The sequence below is a fragment of the Medicago sativa genome, chromosome 1 (genome assembly GCF_051527215.1).
Source record: "Medicago sativa cultivar Bolivia chromosome 1, Bolivia_mono, whole genome shotgun sequence".
Taxonomy (NCBI): Eukaryota; Viridiplantae; Streptophyta; class Magnoliopsida; order Fabales; family Fabaceae; genus Medicago; species Medicago sativa.
In genome coordinates this window covers 79,864,405-79,887,160 of record NC_140749.1, presented here as the reverse complement: position 1 = coordinate 79,887,160, position 22,756 = coordinate 79,864,405, and the positions used below count along the sequence as shown (strand labels likewise).

The window sequence follows — 22,756 nt, the reverse complement described above, 5'->3', positions numbered from 1 at the left end:
ATAAAAAGTATGTATTTGCACGAAAATCAAAGCAATAGAGATATCAAGTAAAAAGGATATGAGGAAAGTTGTTAAAATAGTTGACATGTTAAAATATCATTTATCTAATTTTAACGATATACTCCCTCCGTCCTATAATACATGACACAGTTGACCCTATTACGCATACCAATGCATACAGTTGACCCTATTACGCATACCAATGCATAATTTTGAACTTAAATATCTTGAATAATATTTTAGAAAAAATTATGAAAATTTGATATTTTGAAAATACTTATCGAGACGAATCTAACGATATCTTATATGATATTATTTATCTTTGTATATTAGTAGAAAAATATGATCAAAGTAAGTTAGATCAAAATTACTCATTTTCAGATGGGTCATCTACTGCGGGACTGAGGGGAGTAATTCCATTGATATCCACGGTGATGCAATAGTAGTTGACATGTTTGCGTGTTAGAACCCACCCAGTCAGAAACATGGCATCAACAATAACTCGACCGCACATTCTTCTCCATTCTTCATCTCCATCACTCAAACTCAACCTCAAACCATCATCACCATTTCTTCGCTGCCGCAATCTCCCAAATTCATCACACTTCATTCGACGACGTGTCTTCTGCTCCACCAATTCCACATCTTCAAAATCCCAATCCGTTTCCATTGTTAACGATCTTCTCGATTATCTCAACGAATCTTGGACTCATTTCCACGCCACAGGTACCTTCATTCCATTGCTATTATTCTACATATTCCATTTATACCCTTCCTTCTGAAACTAACCTTTTCGCTTCGTGTGCAGCTGAAGCAAAACGACAATTAATCGCAGCTGGTTTTCACCTTCTTAATGAAAATGAAGAATGGAACCTCAAACCAGGTGGACGTTACTTCTTCACTCGTAATATGTCTTGTTTGGTTGCTTTCGCCGTTGGACAAAAGTGAGTTTCAATTATTCCACATTTCTATCAGTTGAGCTAGAATTTGTGTTAAAATAGTCCTGATATTAGTTTTTACAAGTAAATCTCCAATTTTCCCCCCTGAAATTGTAGGAGTCGATCATTTACGAGTAGGCAAAAAATACCACGATTTTGAATTATGTCGAGCAACTTGATCATTCGGTTAACTTGTACCTGATTATTTATAGTCAAACTAGTCTCAAATTATATCACTTACTAGGAAATTAGTTTGTTTATTATACAAGTTACTACCAATGAGTTATATCACTTAACTGTAAATTAGTCCTTGAATTATATCGCTTACTGTCATACCAGTCCTTACAAGTTAGTAGAAGGACCAAGTTATGGGACGTCATTCAAAACCAAGGTCTTTTTTTGCCTATTCGCAAATTACAAGGGTGTAAATGCTCGACAACACCTCCAATTTCCTGGGGTGAATTGGTGGATTACATTAGCTTTTAACTTTACCGAATATGTGGTCCTCTACGTAGATTCCACATCAATGCTACCATATTTGGGACTAATTTGCTTATGAAATTTTGGTTGGGACTTATTTGCCAGTAATTAGTCCATGTACAATTATAATTGCAACAAATTTGTCCCCGATGACCTAAATTTCTAAGGCAAATCAGTCCTTAATGAACTAACATTGATGTGGAATCAACATGCAATGCGATATGTTTAGTCAACGTGGCATATGTAATAGCCTCTAATGTTAGAAATTAATGGAAGGACCATTTTGAACGGTATATTACAATTTTGGGGATGTATTTGCAATAATGAGAGACTATTTTCACTGCTGCTTACAATTTCGAGAACCAATTATGCTTATTCACTCTTATTATTATCTGCTGATGGACTTGGAATGGAACCCTGCTTTGTTGTTGTTGTTGAAGGTACAATGTGGGTAATGGTTTTTATGTGATAGCAGCGCATACAGATAGTCCATGTCTGAAACTGAAGCCGAAAACAGCGTCAGTGAAGGCTTCTTCTTATATGATGGTAAATGTTCAGACTTATGGAGGTGGGTTATGGCATACTTGGTTTGATAGGGATTTGAGTGTTGCAGGAAGAGTTATTCTCAGAAGAAGTGATAATTCTTTTGTTCATAAGCTTGTCAAAGTCAACAGACCCATTTTGCGTATTCCTACTCTTGCCATTCATCTTGACCGGTACTATAACTCACATTCATCAAATGATATCATATCATTGTTTCTTAATTCAATTACAACTCCTACTTAGGCTTCTTTGGATTGAATTATTTGAGCTTATCTATTAAAATAAGCACTTGTGGTGAGACTGTTTATCGGAGCTTATGAAAAAAGTTATGACTTGTCCATAGCCTGTTTTTATTGTTAGCTCTCCAAAAAAAGCTTATGAAAACAATTTGACCTTTTTTTTTACAAATATCTTATACATAAGTACTTATGTGATAAGCGTTTAATTAGTCTCTTTATCCAAACATGACCCAATACTAACTAACTATCATCAGCACGTTTAAACATTCATCAAACTAAACATTATGGTTCAGTGAGGTTTAACTCCTAAAGTGAGCAGTAGTCTCAATTATTAATGAAAAATATAAGGGTTGATATTTCAATGCCCCTATGATTTGTAATGCATGTGTTTTGTAACCTTAAGTCCTTAACCACTGATTTATTCATCAATGGTTAATCACTTACTTCAGAGGAGCAATGTCTGATTTTTCACTGATATAATTTGTCTCTTGTTTGCATAAATATTTTCAGTTAATTATAAGCAAATACCGGAAAACATTTGTTCTATCCTTGAGGGAAATGTCTGGTTTTTCTATGTTGCCCTAGCGTTGTTTTTTGGCTCGTTACTTTATTATATGTTAATGCTCTGTCACAAAGACATGCAAGCTAGCAGATTCTATTGCCGTCTCATATTTGTTTCATTGTTTAGCACAGTGAACCAGGAAGGTTTCAAACCAAATTTTGAGACTCATCTTCTTCCTTTACTCTCGATGAAACTCGAGGACACTTCTTCAGAGTCAAAAGAGAAGACTGCTGCATTGTCATCCAAAGCTTCTCATCATCCACTGCTTATACAGGTACGTATTGTTTTTCCTTCTTTTGACTTGAGTTTGAATATGAAGTTCTCTTCAAAATTTTCACCTTTGAACAATCTTTCGTGTTCATGGATTCAAACTAGTGGTGCTCAATTTGAGTTTAAGAAAGCAAACCATGCATACCTTACCAATAATTTTTTTAAAACATATATTGAAAATAAAATAAGATGACTCCATCTACAACTATCGATTTCTTGTTTGTTTCCCATTTTTTCCTCGTAGTACAGCCTAGATTCAGTAGAAGATAGAAAACTAAAATCAAATTCATAAATTTTCCAAATATAAATTGAAATTGCTATATACTATAGTTCCTTAGGTACAGCATAGATATCTTTAATTGCAAGTCAAAGAAACATCATTCAGAGCCTGGCATGGCAATTTTAGGGAACGTCTTCAAAGTTACTCTGCCTGCTATAGTTGGTTTTCCTATTCTTCGGGTCTTGATCACAACCAGATATCAGTATGGTACTGTAGTATATAATTCTGATTTCATACCACATTCTTGAGTTGTTATTGCTGATGATAAAAGAAACATTGAGACCTTTCAAATCACGGGTCTTATACTTGGGTTGTGCTAACTGTGATCTTAGGAAGAGCAATGGTTAAGGAATCAACATGCAGAACATTATTATTTTGGAAATTTTAAAAGGTGCACTTTCCCATGGAAAATTCTGTGATTTTCTTAACCAATGTCTTGGTATTTTCCTTATACATATTTTGTATTCCTCAGTCCATTACAATTTAATAATCGAATGAATTGGTTGCATTAGATATTTCCTATTGAAATGCATGCGAATATGTTGGAAGGTGGACTGTAAATATTCATTCATAGAAAGGGATGATTGCTTGAGGGCAAGGACTGTTGATCAATATTTTTTACTTGCTTTCATGTTTTATGTAAAAGAATTTTTGTAAAGCAATTAAAGGATTTATGCAGAGTAGTAGATAAATAATGGAAAAAGAGGCATCAAAGAGCATTATGTGGAATTGGCAGTGCCTTAACAAGTACCAGTGGTCTTGACAAGGCCCAATGATGACACTTGAATTCATAGCCGTGTTTATTATTTTGGATATTGGAATAAGCTACAAAGTCAAATAAGTTTATCTCTTGGTGTTTTAGCAATTGATATTGTACAATGGGCCATGCTGGAATGGAATTGTACAAGTTTGTCTGTCTTGATTTTAAACTACCCTGACATTAAATGTAGCTTGCTTTAACTATTGCTTATCATTCTTTACAACAGCCCGTGTTTAATTTTCAGATATTGTCAGAGGAGTTGAAATGTGATGTTGATGAGATAGTGAATATTGAACTGAATGTTTGTGATACTCAACCTAGCTGCCTTGGAGGTGCAAACAATGAATTTATTTTTTCTGGAAGATTAGATAATCTCGCTTCAAGTTATTGCGCATTGAGGGCACTTGTTGACTCTTGTGAATCTCCGGATGATTTGGCTAGCGAACAAGCGATTCGGATGGTTGCTCTGTTTGACAATGAGGAGGTATTTGTCTTTTTTAATTTGTATGCTTTTTGTTTTATGATTCTTTTGCACACTTAAGTATCGGAAAATCTTCTATATTTTCACCCGCTGTTCTCACAACTGATGCTCTATATTTGAAAAATATCTATTATTATTATTTTATTATAACTATTCATTAACAATGAACAAGAAAGTACTACATCATTAACCTATGCAATAAACCGTTCTTTCAAACTGATGGAAATAACATCATAGATCATACTGTCAATCATTTCCCCTAAAAGAAAAAAATCATAGCAATCATCGGTAGCGTGGGACTCTTGACACTCACAATAAATCAAATTAAATCCTTTATGATATATCCTATTTATGAGTTGGTATAATGCATCTGTTTTTTTTGTGATGTAATGATATTTTGCTATTGATTTCACAGTCCTACGTCTAACCACTGCTGTTTAGGTGGGTTCAGATTCTGCTCAAGGAGCTGGTGCACCCACCATGTTTCAGGCCATGAGACGTATAGTTGCGAGCTTGGCAAATAACTATGTTGGTGAAGGCTCTTTTGAGCGCACTATACGCCAATCATTTCTCGGTATACCATCCTCTTATAAATTTATGACAAATGCGTGAGCATAATAATCAACTTTATGCGTGTAATTCCAATATTAAGGGTTGATTGCAAACTTCAATTGTCAACCTTCTATTATAGAGCATAGCTAACTAGTGAGAATTTTTTTTTTTTTGCTGAACCAGTTACCAAAAAATTTTCCAAATCTGACCCCCTTTGACATTTAAATACAGAAATGACCCCCTTTCTGGATTTTTTGTTTTTTGTTTTGTCGTTTTCCTCATTACCGCAGTTTCAAATTGCGGTAATGAGCCACCTTTCTGACGCGTGCCAGGCTTGCACAGGTGAGGCAGGTTGACTGATTTTTTTAAAAAATTTTTATTCATTACCGCAGTTTGGAACTGTAGTAATGAATTTTCATTTATTTTTCGTTTTTTCTATTTTTGGCACAATATATGTTTTTTAAAATTAGATGCAAATAATAATAAATAAATATAAATTTAAAAACATTAATTATATTATTCATTGTGTTAAAAATAAAAACTACTTTCTCCGCGGTAACCATTTACGCCAACCTAAATTTAAATTATGACTTCCTGTAGCACATAATTTATCTTTTTTTCTTCGTACGGGTCGTTGGTCTTGCTCTTGCTCTTCCTCTTCCTCGGGCTCTTCCTCTTCCTCTTCCTCATCCACCTCCTCATTTTGAATTTCAGATATGGTCTGCAAACACATATCAAAATGAGGAGGTGGATGAGGAAGAGGAAGAGGAAGAGGAAGAGCCCGAGGAAGAGGAAGAGCAAGAGCAAGACCAACGACCCGTACGAAGAAAAAAAGATAAATTATGTGCTACAGGAAGTCATAATTTAAATTTAGGTTGGCGTAAATGGTTACCGCGGAGAAAGTAGTTTTTATTTTTAACACAATGAATAATATAATTAATGTTTTTAAATTTATATTTTTTACAATTATCATTTATATTTATTTATTATTATTTGCATCTAATTTTAAAAAACATATATTGTGCCAAAAATAGAAAAAACGAAAAATAAATGAAAATTCATTACTGCAGTTCCAAACTGCAGTAATGAATAAAAAAAATTTAAAAAAATCAGTCAACCTGCCTCACCTGGCGCGCGTCAGAAAGGCGGCTCATTACCGCAATTTGAAACTGCGGTAATGAGGAAAACGACAAAACAAAAAATCCAGAAAGGGGGTCATTTCTGTATTTAAATGTCAAAGGGGGTCAGATTTGGAAATTTTTTTGGTAAGTGGGTCAGCAAAAAAAAAAATTCAACTAGTGACTCCAAAGAAAGCTCAAATTATGGATTAGTTAAAGAGGGTATGGGGTTTGAAATAATGGCTGAAATTGATAAAAGAGGTCTCAAGCTGTTTCAGCCACGGCAACCATTTGTTCAGTACTTAAATCTTATTAAGGGGTGTAATGTGATTAAGGAAATAACCCTAGCATTTATTCTGTTTCTGGACTCTCTTCTGTTTACTAGATCTATTGGGATGTCAATTTAAATTTTTGGCTGCAAACCAATTTTATTTTTTATTTTTTAAAAGATAGAAAGAGAAATAGCTTATACATGAATTTGTTTCAGGGTTTAATGAAACATGCCGATAATTTCGTCCTGCAATATGGAGAGTTTGTCATTTAATTAGATGTTGAAAATATAGCTCTATTTATGATAAAAGAGCACATTCAATGGAAAATAGTGATTTTTATCATCATATCAGCAATAGTAAATTTGATGTCTCGTAATTTGTTGTCTCCCATGATATTCTGAATGGGACCACTAAATTAACTTTTGTATTCTGTTTCTAACAGTGTCTGCAGATATGGCCCATGGAGTTCATCCAAATTTTGCAGATAAGCATGAAGAACACCACCGACCAGAGTTGCAGAAAGGACTTGTTATTAAACACAATGCAAACCAGCGCTATGCTACCAGTGGAATCACATCTCTTCTTTTTAAAGAAGTTGGGAAAATCCATAACCTTCCAACTCAGGCAATTCCTCTCTATTATTTCTCATTTTGTTTAAACTATTTATTCGTTTTAATGCAATTTTTTAATTCAAAATGTTCTGCAAAAAAGTCTTCAAATTTTATTTTGAAGTTACTGTGAGTAGCTTTCCAAAATAATCTCTAGCAATAGATGAAAGAGAGAGTAAATATGTTATCAATGCTTGTTATATCACACTAGCAAAATTTATGAATGGTGATTTTTATGAAATCATGATTTTGATTAAAAGTATATTAGAGATGTTTATGAATTTTAAATTGTAACAAACCCAACAAATCATGTTTATCTTTTTCAATGTCACCAACAATATGGCAAATATAATATAAATTCTTATCTTTTTTAATGACACCAACAAAAAAACATTACTATAGGAAAATTTGTTCAAGGGTATAATTGTAAGATTGCAAAAGCCAACCCAAAATCTCCTATTTTTTTATATATAGCATAGATTTATTAAGGCATTTGAATATTATATTTTGTCTACTCTCTGTAGGAATTCGTGGTTAGAAATGACATGGGATGCGGATCAACCATAGGTCCAATACTCGCTTCTGGGGTTGGCATCCGAACTGTTGACTGTGGAATTGCTCAACTTTCAATGCACAGGTATCAAATGATTTTGAAAGAGAGAAACATCTTTAACTGCCAATAACTTATCAAAACCTTTATGAAACCTTGTCATATGCTCAGGCTTGATACCAAAAAGGTATAAATTGTAACCATGTCTGGCTGTTGGTTCTTGCACGTATGTCTAAAGATGAAAGTCAATTAACCTTTTTTTTTTGTATCCGGGAAATGAGTCCAGAAAAAAAATATCAATTTTCAATATTTATGAGGTTTGACTTAATCTTTTGGAATCAGGTATTGGCTGGCTTTTTTCTGCATAACTAAAAAAAACAAAAAAGAGATTATTTGTATTCCGTTGAAACCTCCACCTGCGTTACCATTCAATATTTGTTGCCTTACTCTTGGCCAAACCACGTGGGCACTAGGTTGAATTTGAGTAGCATCAATTTGAGTAGCATCATCTAGACATGCTTCACAATTGGAAATACGAGCACCATGGAAATACATGCCGCTCGGCTAATATTATATATGATCCCCCTTAATTTCTTCTGTCTTATTGAATTTCTTCTTTTATGAATAATAAATAGAAGAAAAAAACATTCTGAAAAAGGAATTGTTATTACTTTTTTGTTCCATTCATCTCTGACCTACACCAAGGATATTATATAGATTGTCTGAGTTTGCTTGTACTTGATTTGCAGTATAAGAGAAATATGTGGGAAAGAAGATATAGACATTGCTTACAAGCATTTCAAAGCTTTCTATCAAAACTTTTCAAGCATAGACAAGATGCTGACTGTGGATAGCTGAGCTGTGTTGCTGAACATGTGCATGGTATTATAGTTGTGTTTGCTGAGGAAGGGGTGCTAGTGGAACTAGAATAGGATGTTGGTAATGTGATCTTAGATTAGATCAATCCGAGAACAAAGTTCTCCTAAAACCTTAGCAAATGAACTTTCTTCCCTAGCATTTGGTTGGATTATGCAACAGTTTTGTTATACAAATATATGAGTCGAATCCTCTCTATTTGCTCCGAGAGCATTTGTTAATACATTAAAACGATTAGAATCTTGGTTTTGTTTGTTCTTAATTTATTAGCAGGATGAAATAGAACTCGAAACCAGTGTTTTATAATCGGACCGACCATCAACCCAACAAGGTGATGGGGTCAGGTCGAACCATTAGATCACTGGTTGACCCACATAATTGAACCGAATTAATCTGAATGACTCAGTTGTATAATCCGGTCTCCATCTTTTTATATCGGCCGAGCCCAAAAAGGCTCGATTGTATTTGGGGTAGCATTTTTGATACCCAACACATCCAAAAACGTGTGCCAATGGTCCATTTTTTTTACAGCTCTACATTTTGGTTTACACTGTAATTCTGGAAATTTGTTAAAATCTTTTCCGGCTTGGTGAATTTTAAAGCCAGAATAGTTTTGAAATTTTTGAGTGTCGATCCATCCAGTTATATACTGTTTTTTTATTTATTTTTGGATTACTTGTAAACTGGTTCTTTATTTAATCTTTCTGGGAATTTTTTATGATTATGATTAAGACTACTCCATATGATGTATAAAACGTTTATTTATATACGGCTACAAAAATGTTCTTTTATTAATTGTTATTGGACTCCTTCATATGCAGCTTCGGGATTTTTTTTATCTATTTATGTTTTTTTTAAGGGAATCATTTATGTTGCATATTCTGCATTTACAATGCCCTGTTCATAACTACGGTTGTATAATTGGATTTGAAAGCAAACAAAATTGGATTTAGCAAACAGAAGCTTTAAGCAAAGGCGTAAATTCAAATTGTTGAAATTTGATCTTACTTTCAAAGAGGTCATTTTCAATGTTTAAATATTTAGGAGAAACACAAATTACTTGATATCGCTTTAATTTTATGGATGCATGGCAAATAAAATTTCGACAGTTATATGAAACATCTGAGATAATAACGATTTTATGCAAGCTTTAATTTTACAAGCTTTAATTAAAATTTCGCTTTAATTTTACAAGCTTTCTTAATTTTATGCAATCAAACAAATTGCCTAGGGCAGCCCTAAATTTTAACACATCTGAGATAATAACGATTTTGCTAAACTGAAATTAATACAGTCCTTATGTATACAAACTTTGAAATTATTAATTCGATAGTTTTAGTACATTTGGTAAAAATATATCATGCCTCCACATCAAGTAATTTTATTTGCCATGCATCCATAAAATTAAAGCGATATCAAGTAAAATTAAAGCGATTATTAATTCCAATGTGAACTGGAACGGTGAAAACAATTATATGAAACAAACAAAAAAAAAATGATGCGTTTTACTTTACATAAGCCAATAAAATGGGCGGTTTGGGTAAAATATTGTGGTGATAAAAATGTAAGGGTGTAGGGTAAAATTTCCTTCCTTAATGCATGCATCAATTACTACTATTATTGTTGTTTTTTAAGGAGTTAATCTAACAAATGTATTCATCAGGTTGGCTTGATTTGAGCTTTGTAATTTTTTTCGCCTACAAGCAAAACAATCCTTGTATTGGTTTGGCCTGTTTTTTTCCTCCATAAAACCAAACCAAACCAACTTGTTACACTTTTTAACCCAACTTATGAAAGTAACAAATGACAGGATTTGGCAGCATTGGCACAAGAACATCAACCAGTCAACAGATGTCTTGTGTTATATGACTAGAGCTTGAAAATTCCAGTTGAATCTCAGTAACAAAATTCCAGCAATCGGAAGGCAGATGTGCCAAGCTCTTTTAAAGTAACCCCTTGTGCTCTTTAAGGAGCTGTATCAAAAACAAGAAAATATATAAAACATTTTGTACAGGTAGCCTGAACAAAAGCTTCATTTACATATACATAGCTAATGTAAAAATTGTTTTTCATCATATTTATACTGATTTCGCATAACAAGGTGTATAAGAAAATTAACTTAAGATCTTTGGTGATGGGGTATTTGAATATATTACTGACTGATACACATTTTTCATTTACCGAATTTTAATAACTGAAAATGATGAACTTCTACACGGAAACAACTGCTCAGACAAGCTACAAGAACGACTGTATTCCACAGTATAGGTCAAGCAAAGCATACCTTCATCCAAGTACAGCAAAAACTTGTTCAGCTCTGGATAAGTCCACACTTGATTACTTGTAATCATTGCACATGTCTACAAGGGACATGGAAGACGCAATAAGCATCCTTGGAAGACCAAGAATGGAGGAATGGATCAAAGATGGTCTTGCAGACATATAAAATCTATTCCAGCCAAACTCAGCCAATATGCCTGCACTGAAACCAGCTAATTTTTTAAGCTGCAGCAACCTATCAGCTCACATCATTTATCTCAAGCTGATCCATTGCAGGCACGGCCCATCCCTTCACCAGGGCCAGACCATTCCAAAACTTGCATCAGGTAGTGGTTGATGAGACTGTTGTATCAAAAACAATAAAGTAAACAATTTAGATACAAAGAAAAGGTCAAAGACTAAATAACTTGTTAAATTTCACAAGCACTCTGAAGCAAAAATGTGTGTGCTCGCTTGGAAACCCCAAAACTATGTTACGGAAAGATGCATGCATAATATCACAACATTAAACAAACAAGCATTTTCTTCAAACAATGCGGGATAAGAGCATAATCAACGAGATCTGAAGCAGCCAATTTACAAATCAGATCAAAATCTGATATGGTCAAAAAAAGGAATGCACGTCACACCTTCAAGACTAAACACACTCATAAATCACTAAAAACATAAACCAAGTTTTCAACAGAAAACAAAACAATTTTCAACTGACAGGATGATATACAAAATGAAGCACCAATTTTCAATTGTAAAGGTAAATTGTGTTCTTTAGACCTACCCATTCATTCGATTAAAGAGGTAACCTATCACTATCAAATACTACTATCTTCTACAGGAAATTTTACTGTACCAACCCAAGCCTATTTAAAAAATTGTTTCAGCAAGGATGAGTTTACATGTAGAAGCACATACACAAACGTCTAAAAACAGGAATAAAAACATTCAAAGCCAGGAAAATACATCATTAAAGATCTCAAGTAAATATATTATGTTTGTCTGTGTGCAGGCAGCAACTTTATATCCGTATATTCAGTCTATATCTTCTTTTCATGCTTATATCTAACTTCTCAACTAGGTTTTTAGCATTCAAATTAACAAAATATGTAAAAGCAGTTTCAGTTCACATCAAGGGTCAAATGATACGAAATCATAGCTATGATCTCTGAAGGTTTATACAACTAAAGTTTAGAGTAATACTTTAGAGTAGCTTCTGTTAAGCTCAAGTATGAAGTTTTAAAAGTTAAGCGCTATATAAAATTCACCGACACTGAAAGCTAAGCATCTTGTCTTGTTAAATTATTATACAAGACTTGACCATTAAATTGGACATTTGGGGACGTTATACCTGAGTAAATGGTTGATGAAGAGGTTCATGGGGAATAAAAGGCATTCCATGACAGTGACAAGAATACTGAGGTGAATGCAAATACAATGTTGGTGCAGAGCATGCAGCAACTTGTCTAGGATTAAATGGTAACATGGTCTCTGGATATCCATAACCTATTCCAGGAGGTGCAGGTGGAGCCCATGGCACAGGTATGTGTTGGAGAAAAGGTTGTGGATGGTGTTCAGCAGAAAGCTGGAGTCCATGAGTGGACCCAAGCTGTGGAAACTCAGTGCGATAGTTTGATATTGTTGTATACATGGGCTGCATGGTGTATGATCCTCCATTGAACCCAAATCCAGGGTCAAATCTTTGCACAAACCTGCGATGCCAGTTAAAAAAATCAGATAAATCCATAAACCACATATCAACCATGTCCCCACCTTTATGCCACCCACCTCTGTCCCTAATTATAAGCACTATCCAAATTACTATATACATTTACTAATATTATCCAAATGTAACTAATTTGTCTTGGAATATGAAAAGTCAGAGTTTAATACATCTATACACAAAGGACAATATTTACACACAAAATGTACAAACTAATTACACTAAAAACTTTTCTTAATATATGTGAAAAATATCAAAGGTACTTATAATTAAGGGACAGAAACCCTAATTATATAGGGAATAGTAATTAGAGCTAGAAAAAATTATTATTGAGGGAACTATAGTAAGTAGTAACATAGTAAGTTAATAACATATTGTCAATTAATCACATGCACATCATATAAATTATAAAACTGAATTTCTTTCTGATGCAGAAACCCAATAGCATATCAATTATACATGCCCCTAACACATCTAAAGCCTTACACCCTCCGGTCACAAATATAAGCAAAAATTCACTTTTTAGGTTCATTCAATAAATGATGCATGTGGACTATTAAATAGACCACATACATCATTTATTGAATGAACCTAAAAAGTAAATTTTTGCTTATATTTGTGACCGGAGGGTGTATATCCTAAAACATCTACTCCCTCCGTCTCAAAATAATAGTCGTTTAAAGTTTGTGTACGATTTTTAAGGAAATGATTAATTGTGTTGATTTTAATGATAAAATTAATATCATTTACTAAAATATCCTTATTAATTGTAGTTAGTTGAGTAGTTAAGTTGGATGAAATTCAATAAATAAGGGTACAATAGTGGAAGAAAATAATAAATGCCGCATTGGTATTCTAAAGTGACATTATTTTGAGAAGAAAATAATAAATGCTGCATTGGTATTCTAAAGTAGGGGTGTTCACGGTGCGGTTTGGTTCGGTTTCTGTTGTTTTTGGATTTCCAAACTGTTAAATTTGGATTTCCAAATTCTGTTATCTACCGAAGTTGTTACTAGGTTGAGTCACGACCAGGTCGCTCTCTTTAAGACGTTTCGTGGCACTACCCAAAGTTGTGCAAGGTAGACTATCAACCACGCCGCCTCCAGGATAAAACAAGCCCAGCTACAACTGTTCGATTAACTACTGCACTGTAGAAAAATCGTTCGAGAATTACACCCTCAAAATATGGCTCAATCGTTTGATCGAAGCCACTCGATACGGTATGTAACCGCTCTATTCGAAACCGTTCAAATTAATATGGTATTATTACCATTCTATTATGGTGCTGAGACCACTCAAATATGGTGTTACCACCATTCTAACTTCTCCAAAACATGAATATGGCACTACGACCACTCAAATATGGTGATACCACCATTTCTCTTTAAAATAATATATATATACTGTTAAGATCATTCTTTAATATGATCTTAATAGTACTCTATATTCCGAAGAATCATATATTATCGAAGGGACTATGAACTTAAGACCAAGGGACTATGGGCTTATGAACACTCTTAATACCGAAGGGACAGAAAGGAGTAGAAGCAGAAGAAACTTGTTAAAAACAAGTCGGAGGGAGAAGAGAGGAAAAAACACAGGAAGCATCAACTGTGAATTTTCGGTGTGAAGAATCAAATGGGGCGAGCTCTCCTTTTATAGGGAGAGTTTGTAACAAAAAATGAGTGACTTGGGGATTAAGTCTGCTTAATCCTTAAGCAAACGCGTTTTGTTTCTTAATTGGATATATCCGGAAGTTTCTGGATATGCTTTTGGATCGGGTCGGATCGTAACAAATTTATTTGTTACGCGTAGCGCTTACGGATAATGATTAAATTAATTAATTAATTAATTTAACATTTTCAAGTGACAAAAAATATATATATATATCAATTTTTTTTAAGCGTTCACCCGTTCACAAAATTGGGTACCCCAAGGGCACACCCTTGGAGGTCACTTTTCCCATATATAAACACTTACTAGTTGGGGTGACCCTTCAATGTGGGACATTTTTAAGTCACACCCACACACTAGTTTTTTTCCATAGTGTTTTTCTTTCCAATTTTCTTCACTAGAATTAACTAGTGTTCCAACAATCCCCCACTTGACTTCAAAATGGTTTCGAGAAATAACGTAAAACGTTTCCATAAGATTTGCTAATATACAAAGGTGTCGCCAACAACTTGAACCTTAGCATAGTGGAAGATATTCTGATTTAACAAGAGTTGCTTACAGCATTGAACTATATCTCAGACATAGAATCCACACACACAAACCTTTTCATAGGTGTATTCTAAAAGCCCGTGCGTTTTAAGGCCCTGCACGTGTATCCCGGTTTTAACGAATGCTCTAGGAATTCTGCCTCGAAATTCCATAGGACCGGCCTAAGTGCCACATTCATATAGGTGAGTCTATCAAGGGTACTCCTGTAGCTGTGTACCCCACTCAACATAGAGTATAGATCTCATTAAGAGTTACTATTACCTCATCCTTCTTTCGCTGCAGGATCATGCTTTCTAAATTCTTTCTCTCATAGCATGTTCTACCACTTCATGACTTGTTTTTACCCATTGAACCTATTTCTTGGGATCTCCAGTCATGTAGGTCGGGTTACCATCACTTGTGGGCTATAGGCATTAGTCCCATCCTACTGGATGTTTCTTGGACTTTCTCTCTATTAAGTCCTTTCGTCAAAGAATCAGCTAAGTTTTCATTCGTACGTACAAAATCAACTCTAACCGCTCCATTTAGAGATACACTCTCTAATCGTGCTATGTTTTCGCCTTATCTGTCGTCTCTTACCATTGTAATAACGATTCTTAATCTTTGCAATAGCCGCGGTACTATCGCAATGAGTTAACATAGCCGGTAACGGTTTCTCCCATGAAGGGATTTCAGCTAGCAAGAATCTTAGCTAACTTGCTTCTTCACTAGTTTTCTCTAGTGTTCTCATCTCAGATTCATTCCATAGTGGACTGAGTCAATATCATTTGTTTTAACAAACAACTCCTCTAGTGATGCTCAATGTGCAAACACTAGTCACTAAATATTCATCTGAAAGATGTTCAATTATATATCTTGTACCATTTAAGTACAATATGTTACTCCTAGTGAAGTAATCTTAGAGTCATAGTTTTCTTAAGACACCTCATGACTCTTTCTATAGCATGGCAATGCTTCCCATCCGTCTACTAGTAAACTTGCACAAGAGTTTCACGACATCGACAATGTCGGATCTAATACATTCAGTGGCATACCTAAGTGCTGCCAATGATGCTCGTATATTCTGTTTTTCCATCTCAAGTGTTCTTACACTTGGATCATAATATGTGATTGCAAGTTTACGGTGAAATAATTACATTTCTTTAAGATTTTGTGAGATTTATCAAAAAAAGTTATCTTTTCTGATCTAGTAATCTTGAAACCAAGAATTACTTCAATTTTTATTTAGGTCTTTCTTATCAATGTTGTTGATAAACAATGATTTCACATAATTCATAACATGAATCTTTAAATCAAATATGAGCAAGTCGTCTTCATAGAGACATATGATCGTGCAAATATTATTTGTCACTTTCATTCACTTTATACTCATTCGATAACATTAGAATGTCAAATTTTTCATGTCATTCCTCAGGAGTTTATTTTAGACCATTCAAATAATTATCTAACTTACAGACCTTGTTTTCTTGTCCATGAATTGCAAAAATTTTCAGGTTGTTCCATATAGACTTGTTCTTCTAGTTCACCATAAAAAGACAACTTTCACATCCATTTGGAGTACTATCGAGTTATAAATGGCGGCTAAAGGGACTAGTACTCTTATGGATATGATTTTCGTGATTGGTGAATGAATGTCGAAGAAGTCTATATTTTTCTCTTTGTCTAAAACCTTTGACTACAAGGAAAGCCTTGTATTCATCAACCATACCATCAGGTTTTAGTTCCTTTTTTTCAAAAATCCAAATACAACCGATTGGTTTTGCAACTATGAGACAAGTCAACTAAGTTTCATGTTTTGTTAGATTCTAGAAAATCCATTTCATCATTTATTGTTCCTTGCCATAATTCAGCATCCATTAAGGATATAACTTCTTTAAGGCTTAATGAATCTTCTTCCAATGTATAAACCAAGTTCATACTCTTTAGCAATTTTAGCTTTCTTACCTCCTTGAGGTTCTATAACATCTTGTATGATGTTTTCATAACTATTTCTAATTACATGAATGTGATTAGATATAGTGCCCCCACTAGTTCTTAATTTTTAAAGGGAAATTTATTTTGCCCCCACTAATGTCGTGCTCCCATTAGAGCCCCCACTATTCTTTAGTTAAAGGGGTAAATATTTACATAGAATTCGACATCTTTTAAATTCTATGATCACTTTAACATTTAGGTCATAAAACCTATATGTTTCGTTATTCATCGCATACCCAATGAATACATATTCATAGGCTCTACTAGTGAGTTCAACTCTCTTGGGGTCCAGAATCTAAGTATAGTTCAGACAATCCCAAGTTCAAAAATAAGACAAGTTGGATTGTCTTTTCTTCAAAAATTTCTTAATTAGAATTTTTGTTCTTAGACTTGGGTATTCTATAAATTTCAATTTTCGTTATAAAAAATTGAACATTTAAGCATATCAATTTTATTTTCCCAAAGTTCACAGTCATCAATAAATATGATAAAAATATCATTTTATCATTTCTAATTTATGTGTCATCAAATTAACACATATCATTATGTTTAGAGATTCATATCCTCTAAATTCTAATTTATATGAACTTTTGATTCATATATCTTGACTGCAATAAATAAAATTGTTTAATTATATAACTTTGGAATTAAGTCCAAGTTACTCAAGTTTTAAAATTTAAACACTTGTTCGTGATCAATTTTGATATGTCAAATATTAAAATCACACAACTAATAACATAGAAGGAGAATTTAATTTTTTAACATACCATCAAAGTGCAATCTTTTTCACAAGAGTGCATGGTACACAAGTCTCTCTTTAAGTTTGAGTCAACTCAGTCTTATTCAATAGAAATCTGAAATTCAGATTCTTTCTTAAACATAAATAGAATTTCACAATTCCATTTATTTTCCTTATTGCATATTTATAAGTTTGGATTATTTAAAGCGATCGATGCATATGTTTATCAATTCTTGTTAAAGATTTGAAAACCAGTACGTGATATCAATGTTTAAACAAAACACTTTTAGAATTCACCATAACAAAATAACAGCCTTGCATTATTTTATTTTCTGCTCCAAACAATTTTTTTATGTTTTGTAACAAACTAAATTTGTTTGTTCTGTAACAAATAATTTGTTTTGTAACAAATTATTGTTTTCATCAAATAAGTTTTTGGTAACTAATAATTTGTTTTGTAACAAATTATTGTTTTCATCAAATAAATTTTTTAGTGTTGTTGATTGAAACAACAATCACTTCATCGTTTCATTCGAAAGATGTAAATCTATAGCTTGATTTATCCTTAATGTATTTAGGGACAACTTAACCTCAATATGTAACTTCTTCGGTAGACATAGCATATAGAATCGTCTTAAAATTGTTGTTTTTGGATTTCCAAACTGTTAAATTTGGATTTCCAAATTCTGTTATCTACCGAAGTTGTTACTAGGTTGAGTCACGACCAGGTCGCTCTCTTTAAGACGTTTCGTGGCACTACCCAAAGTTGTGCAAGGTAGACTATCAACCACGCCGCCTCCAGGATAAAACAAGCCCAGCTACAACTGTTCGATTAACTACTGCACTGTAGAAAAATCGTTCGAGAATTACACCCTCAAAATATGGCTCAATCGTTTGATCGAAGCCACTCGATACGGTATGTAACCGCTCTATTCGAAACCGTTCAAATTAATATGGTATTATTACCATTCTATTATGGTGCTGAGACCACTCAAATATGGTGTTACCACCATTCTAACTTCTCCAAAACATGAATATGGCACTACGACCACTCAAATATGGTGATACCACCATTTCTCTTTAAAATAATATATATATACTGTTAAGATCATTCTTTAATATGATCTTAATAGTACTCTATATTCCGAAGAATCATATATTATCGAAGGGACTATGAACTTAAGACCAAGGGACTATGGGCTTATGAACACTCTTAATACCGAAGGGACAGAAAGGAGTAGAAGCAGAAGAAACTTGTTAAAAACAAGTCGGAGGGAGAAGAGAGGAAAAAACACAGGAAGCATCAACTGTGAATTTTCGGTGTGAAGAATCAAATGGGGCGAGCTCTCCTTTTATAGGGAGAGTTTGTAACAAAAAATGAGTGACTTGGGGATTAAGTCTGCTTAATCCTTAAGCAAACGCGTTTTGTTTCTTAATTGGATATATCCGGAAGTTTCTGGATATGCTTTTGGATCGGGTCGGATCGTAACAAATTTATTTGTTACGCGTAGCGCTTACGGATAATGATTAAATTAATTAATTAATTAATTTAACATTTTCAAGTGACAAAAAATATATATATATATCAATTTTTTTTAAGCGTTCACCCGTTCACAAAATTGGGTACCCCAAGGGCACACCCTTGGAGGTCACTTTTCCCATATATAAACACTTACTAGTTGGGGTGACCCTTCAATGTGGGACATTTTTAAGTCACACCCACACACTAGTTTTTTTCCATAGTGTTTTTCTTTCCAATTTTCTTCACTAGAATTAACTAGTGTTCCAACAGTTTCATCCGAACCGCAAGATAAAAAAGTATGCGGTTTGGTTTGGTTCGGTTGACTTTTAAAATGAAAACCAAACCAAACTGCGGTTTGGGTTGGTTCGGTTGTTGCGGTTTTCTACTAGACAATACAATTTTTTGTTTTCAACATAAAAATCAAGTTAAAAGTTAAAAACAACTTATTCTCAACAATGTTTCAAATTTAATCTAACATTACAATTTTATTAAGAAGCAAATATAAATGCTGAAGAAAACCTCCCTGCATAATGCTAGCTAGTTAGCTTTTAGATCCTAAGTCCTAACACATAAATGAATTAATACCAAATACCCAAATATTGTAGATCAGTAGATGTATCATGTCAGACCCCACATCTCAAACATACACAAACATGCTAAATAAAAAAGAGCAAGAATATCAAAGGCATCGAATAGCTCCAACAGTGACGGCATCGAATTTCTGACTGAAGGCTCAAATCCTTTATTCGATAGAGAAGAAAAACACTACAATTCCAACAGACGACAGATCTAGATGAAATGGTAACAGGCATGCATACCTTTCACAGTTTCTGTTATAATCAGGATCCTTGCGGTCGACTTCACGGTCCCGCAGTATAGCCACCCTACTACTTTGCCTTTGCCCGCCAACTAATTCCGTCTCTGTTCTACTTCTTGCCCTGCTGTTATTTGTGGAAGACTCAACCGACACCCTACTGGAACTGACGTCCGGCACAGAAGCAGATTTATCTTCAACCCGAGAAACATCCAAGGAACCAACTAAAGACTTATCCTGATTCTTTGACTCGCATTCTGGTTTCCCACCCATAGTACCATCATTATCGCTTGAACTAAAGATCCTAGCACGAGCCCTACTATACTCCTCTGTTCTCTCCTCCACACTTTTAGAGTTTTGATTCTTAACTGAGTTTGAATCTGTATCACTACAACCTAGGGACTGCTTCTTAGGTCTTTGTTTAATTGCAACCTTCTTGACAGTATTGTTTTCTGACGGTAATTTTACAGGGATGTCTGCGAGGCGAATAAGAGGAGGCTTACATCCAGAAGTCTTGTGAACAATAATCTGTGACCCTGAATCATCCGGCAAACTATAATCCATTAAAACCATCGACTGCAACGAGTAATGCTGAGCAACCCGATGTGCAGCTAACCGCAAATAGGAAGTTGGCAGTTGCTGAAATTCAAGCTGCTGTTGATTAGGATCTTGAATGAACTTCACAACATCCTGCTCCATCCGTAAAACTGTAAATTAAATTAGAAAATTTAATCAGTTATGTAAAAACATAGCACTCTACAAATGTAAAGCTTCACTAAATCATAACTGCATAACAGAGTCATTATAATTTTGAACAGCGACAAGTACATGTATAAGAACAATCAAGCATCAAATTGTTGATACACTATGCATTCAGAAATCTATTTTTATTTTTTTTATTTTTCTGTTTAAACAACATTTCTACACATTCAACAAAAAATATAAATCATGAAGCAACGGAAAATCCTATTGAACAAATCAGTAAATATAAAAATACATTCTCTCACAAGTCACCAGCAAAGACAATAAACAGAGGTTGGTTAGCATTTTATGAAAGCAATAATTGAAAGTAGTGTCGGTGCTAGAGACTCACCGGAAAGGCGTTGGCGAGGGTTCTGAATGGCATCGAGAAGGAACTGGTCAACTTGATTGATGGCATCATCATCACCGCCACTGGAAGATGGAGGAATTGGAGCATCTTTGTCGGAGGAGATAGTCAAGTTCAAGCGATTCATGGATTCGTTCAAATCTGCTGAAGCCATGGCGGAAATGGAAATTGTTAGGGTTAGAGATTCATTGGAGCAAATGTGCTCAAACTTGGACTTTTAGGATTTAGGGTCAAGTGAAGGAGCTGAAGATTAGGGTACCATCTCCTACGAGCCCATCCAGACTGTATATAGAAGTAAGTGTTTTTCAACGAGTGAAATGTTATTTGGACACTACGGACGGACTACCAAATAAATGATAAATCCACGTTTTAGCAGCTCAATTGGTTTTAACAAAGAGAGATAAGATGTTGGAGGTTCTGTTAATATTAGTTTGGGTTAATACGTTTTTACCCCCTGTAATATAGGCGAGTTCCGATTTTCCTCCCTGTAAAAAAGATTCTTTCGATTCCAACCCTGAAATATGAAGATTCCGTCGAAACACCCCTGGTCAAATCTGGCACACGCCAGGTGCTGACGTGGCGTGCCACGTCACCTTTTTATGATGACGTGGCACGCTGACTGTATAATTATTTTTATTTTTTTATAGGGACACGTGGCATTTCTGATTTTTTTAATTAAAAAAATAAAAAAAACAAAAAAATTCTTAATAAATAAAAAAAATACCGAAAAAAATTTAAAAAAATTGGAAAAATTAATAAAAATGAAAACAAAAATCTGGAAAATTTTAAAAATAAAAAGTAAAATCTGAAAAAATTAAAAAAATGAAAACATTCTGGAAAAATTTAATAAATTTCGAAAAATTCATATTTCCAGATTTTTTTCAATACCAGAAAAATAAAAAAAATTCATATTTTTTTTCGGAATGTACTTGTCATTCAACCGTATAACATGATTTATATACCGGTGTCAATCAATATACATTGTATCCTGTTATTCGGACATGATTTTTATAAATATGATTAATCTTCAAATTTTTGAAAATGATGAATCTTGAAATTTTTGAAAAAAGATTAATCATATTTACAAAAACTAAATTTTCGAAAAAAAAGATAAAAAAAATATGAATTTTCGAAAAAAATATTTAAATAGTAGAAGTTCAAAAATAAATATGAATTATGTTTGACTCAAATACCATTGAAACTAGTAGACACTAACATACAAAATGTATTGAGCAGTTTGTATGTTTTTCGAAAAAAATATGAATTATGTTTGACTCAAATACCATATTTTTTTTTATCCAAAATGTTTTTCAATTATTACAGGGTTGGAATCGAAAGAATCTTTTTTACAGGGGGAAAACCGGAACTCGCCTATATTACAGGGGGATAAAAACGTATTAACCCTATTAGTTTAACAACCAACATTTATCTTATATATATCCATTTAGATTGTCCAGCTGGCATTGCTTTGAGACTTTAGAGTGTGCTTTTCATCAAATTCCATTATTTTTAGTGTCAAATTGGATAAACTAGTATACCTCCGTAAAACAGTTGTCGTTAAAAAAATAAATTAGTGATACTTATAATCCAAATGGGACTCGCAATGATACCATTCCATTTGAGTTTGCTCTATTTATAAGAGATACACATACAAATTATAAAATTAATAAGATATTTTTTAAAGTATAAGATTTATTTTAATAAATGGATCCCACTAATAAATCACATTAATCCAAGACACTAGTTAAGAAAATAAAAAAAAATATTTGCATTGAAAACGTCTTTTTTACACTTTTAAAATTTTGATCACACAAGTTCCAAGATACTCAGAACTCGTTCCTTGGACGGCGGTC

General features: G+C 33.7%; 2 protein-coding genes across 3 annotated transcripts; one reads left to right on the top strand and one right to left on the bottom strand.

Moving 5' to 3' along the window:
• Window positions 1–451: 451 nt before the first annotated feature.
• LOC146957919 (Zn-dependent exopeptidases superfamily protein) lies at window positions 452–8,769 on the top strand. Its single transcript, XM_085739593.1, has 9 exons — window positions 452–726; window positions 809–944; window positions 1,859–2,134; window positions 2,889–3,036; window positions 4,317–4,556; window positions 4,995–5,127; window positions 6,938–7,119; window positions 7,628–7,740; window positions 8,403–8,769. Exons 1-9 carry the CDS (start codon window positions 486–488, stop codon window positions 8,509–8,511), a joined length of 1,578 nt encoding a protein of 525 aa, XP_085595719.1. The 5' UTR covers window positions 452–485; the 3' UTR covers window positions 8,512–8,769.
• Window positions 8,770–10,005: 1,236 nt separating this feature from the next.
• Window positions 10,006–21,267, bottom strand: LOC146957918 (uncharacterized). 2 transcript variants are annotated; one of them, XR_015024490.1, is made up of 5 exons: window positions 20,889–21,267; window positions 19,800–20,502; window positions 12,152–12,512; window positions 10,814–11,151; window positions 10,006–10,502 (listed from the first exon to the last, which is right to left on the bottom strand). XR_015024490.1 is itself a non-coding variant. In XM_085739594.1 (4 exons), the coding sequence occupies exons 1-4, from the start codon at window positions 21,055–21,057 to the stop codon at window positions 11,101–11,103; spliced, it is 1,284 nt and encodes a 427-aa protein (XP_085595720.1). In that variant the 5' UTR covers window positions 21,058–21,267; the 3' UTR covers window positions 10,525–11,100. The 2 variants fall into 2 exon arrangements, 1 of the variants encoding a protein (XP_085595720.1); XM_085739594.1 differs by lacking the exon at window positions 10,006–10,502 and having other exon boundaries at window positions 10,525–11,151.
• Window positions 21,268–22,756: the final 1,489 nt, after the last annotated feature.

Coding starts and splice junctions, on each gene's coding strand:
- LOC146957919 (XM_085739593.1), top strand. CDS start 486: ATGGCATCAACAATAACTCGACCGCACATTCTTCTCCATTCTTCATCT. Junction 3,037..4,316: donor ATCATCCACTGCTTATACAG/GTACGTATTGTT, acceptor TTTAATTTTCAG/ATATTGTCAGAGGAGTTGAA. Junction 7,741..8,402: donor GCTCAACTTTCAATGCACAG/GTATCAAATGAT, acceptor CTTGATTTGCAG/TATAAGAGAAATATGTGGGA.
- LOC146957918 (XM_085739594.1), bottom strand. CDS start 21,057: ATGGCTTCAGCAGATTTGAACGAATCCATGAATCGCTTGAACTTGACT. Junction 12,513..19,799: donor TATAACAGAAACTGTGAAAG/GTATGCATGCCT, acceptor CTGGCATCGCAG/GTTTGTGCAAAGATTTGACC. Junction 11,152..12,151: donor TTCATCAACCATTTACTCAG/GTATAACGTCCC, acceptor TTGATACAACAG/TCTCATCAACCACTACCTGA.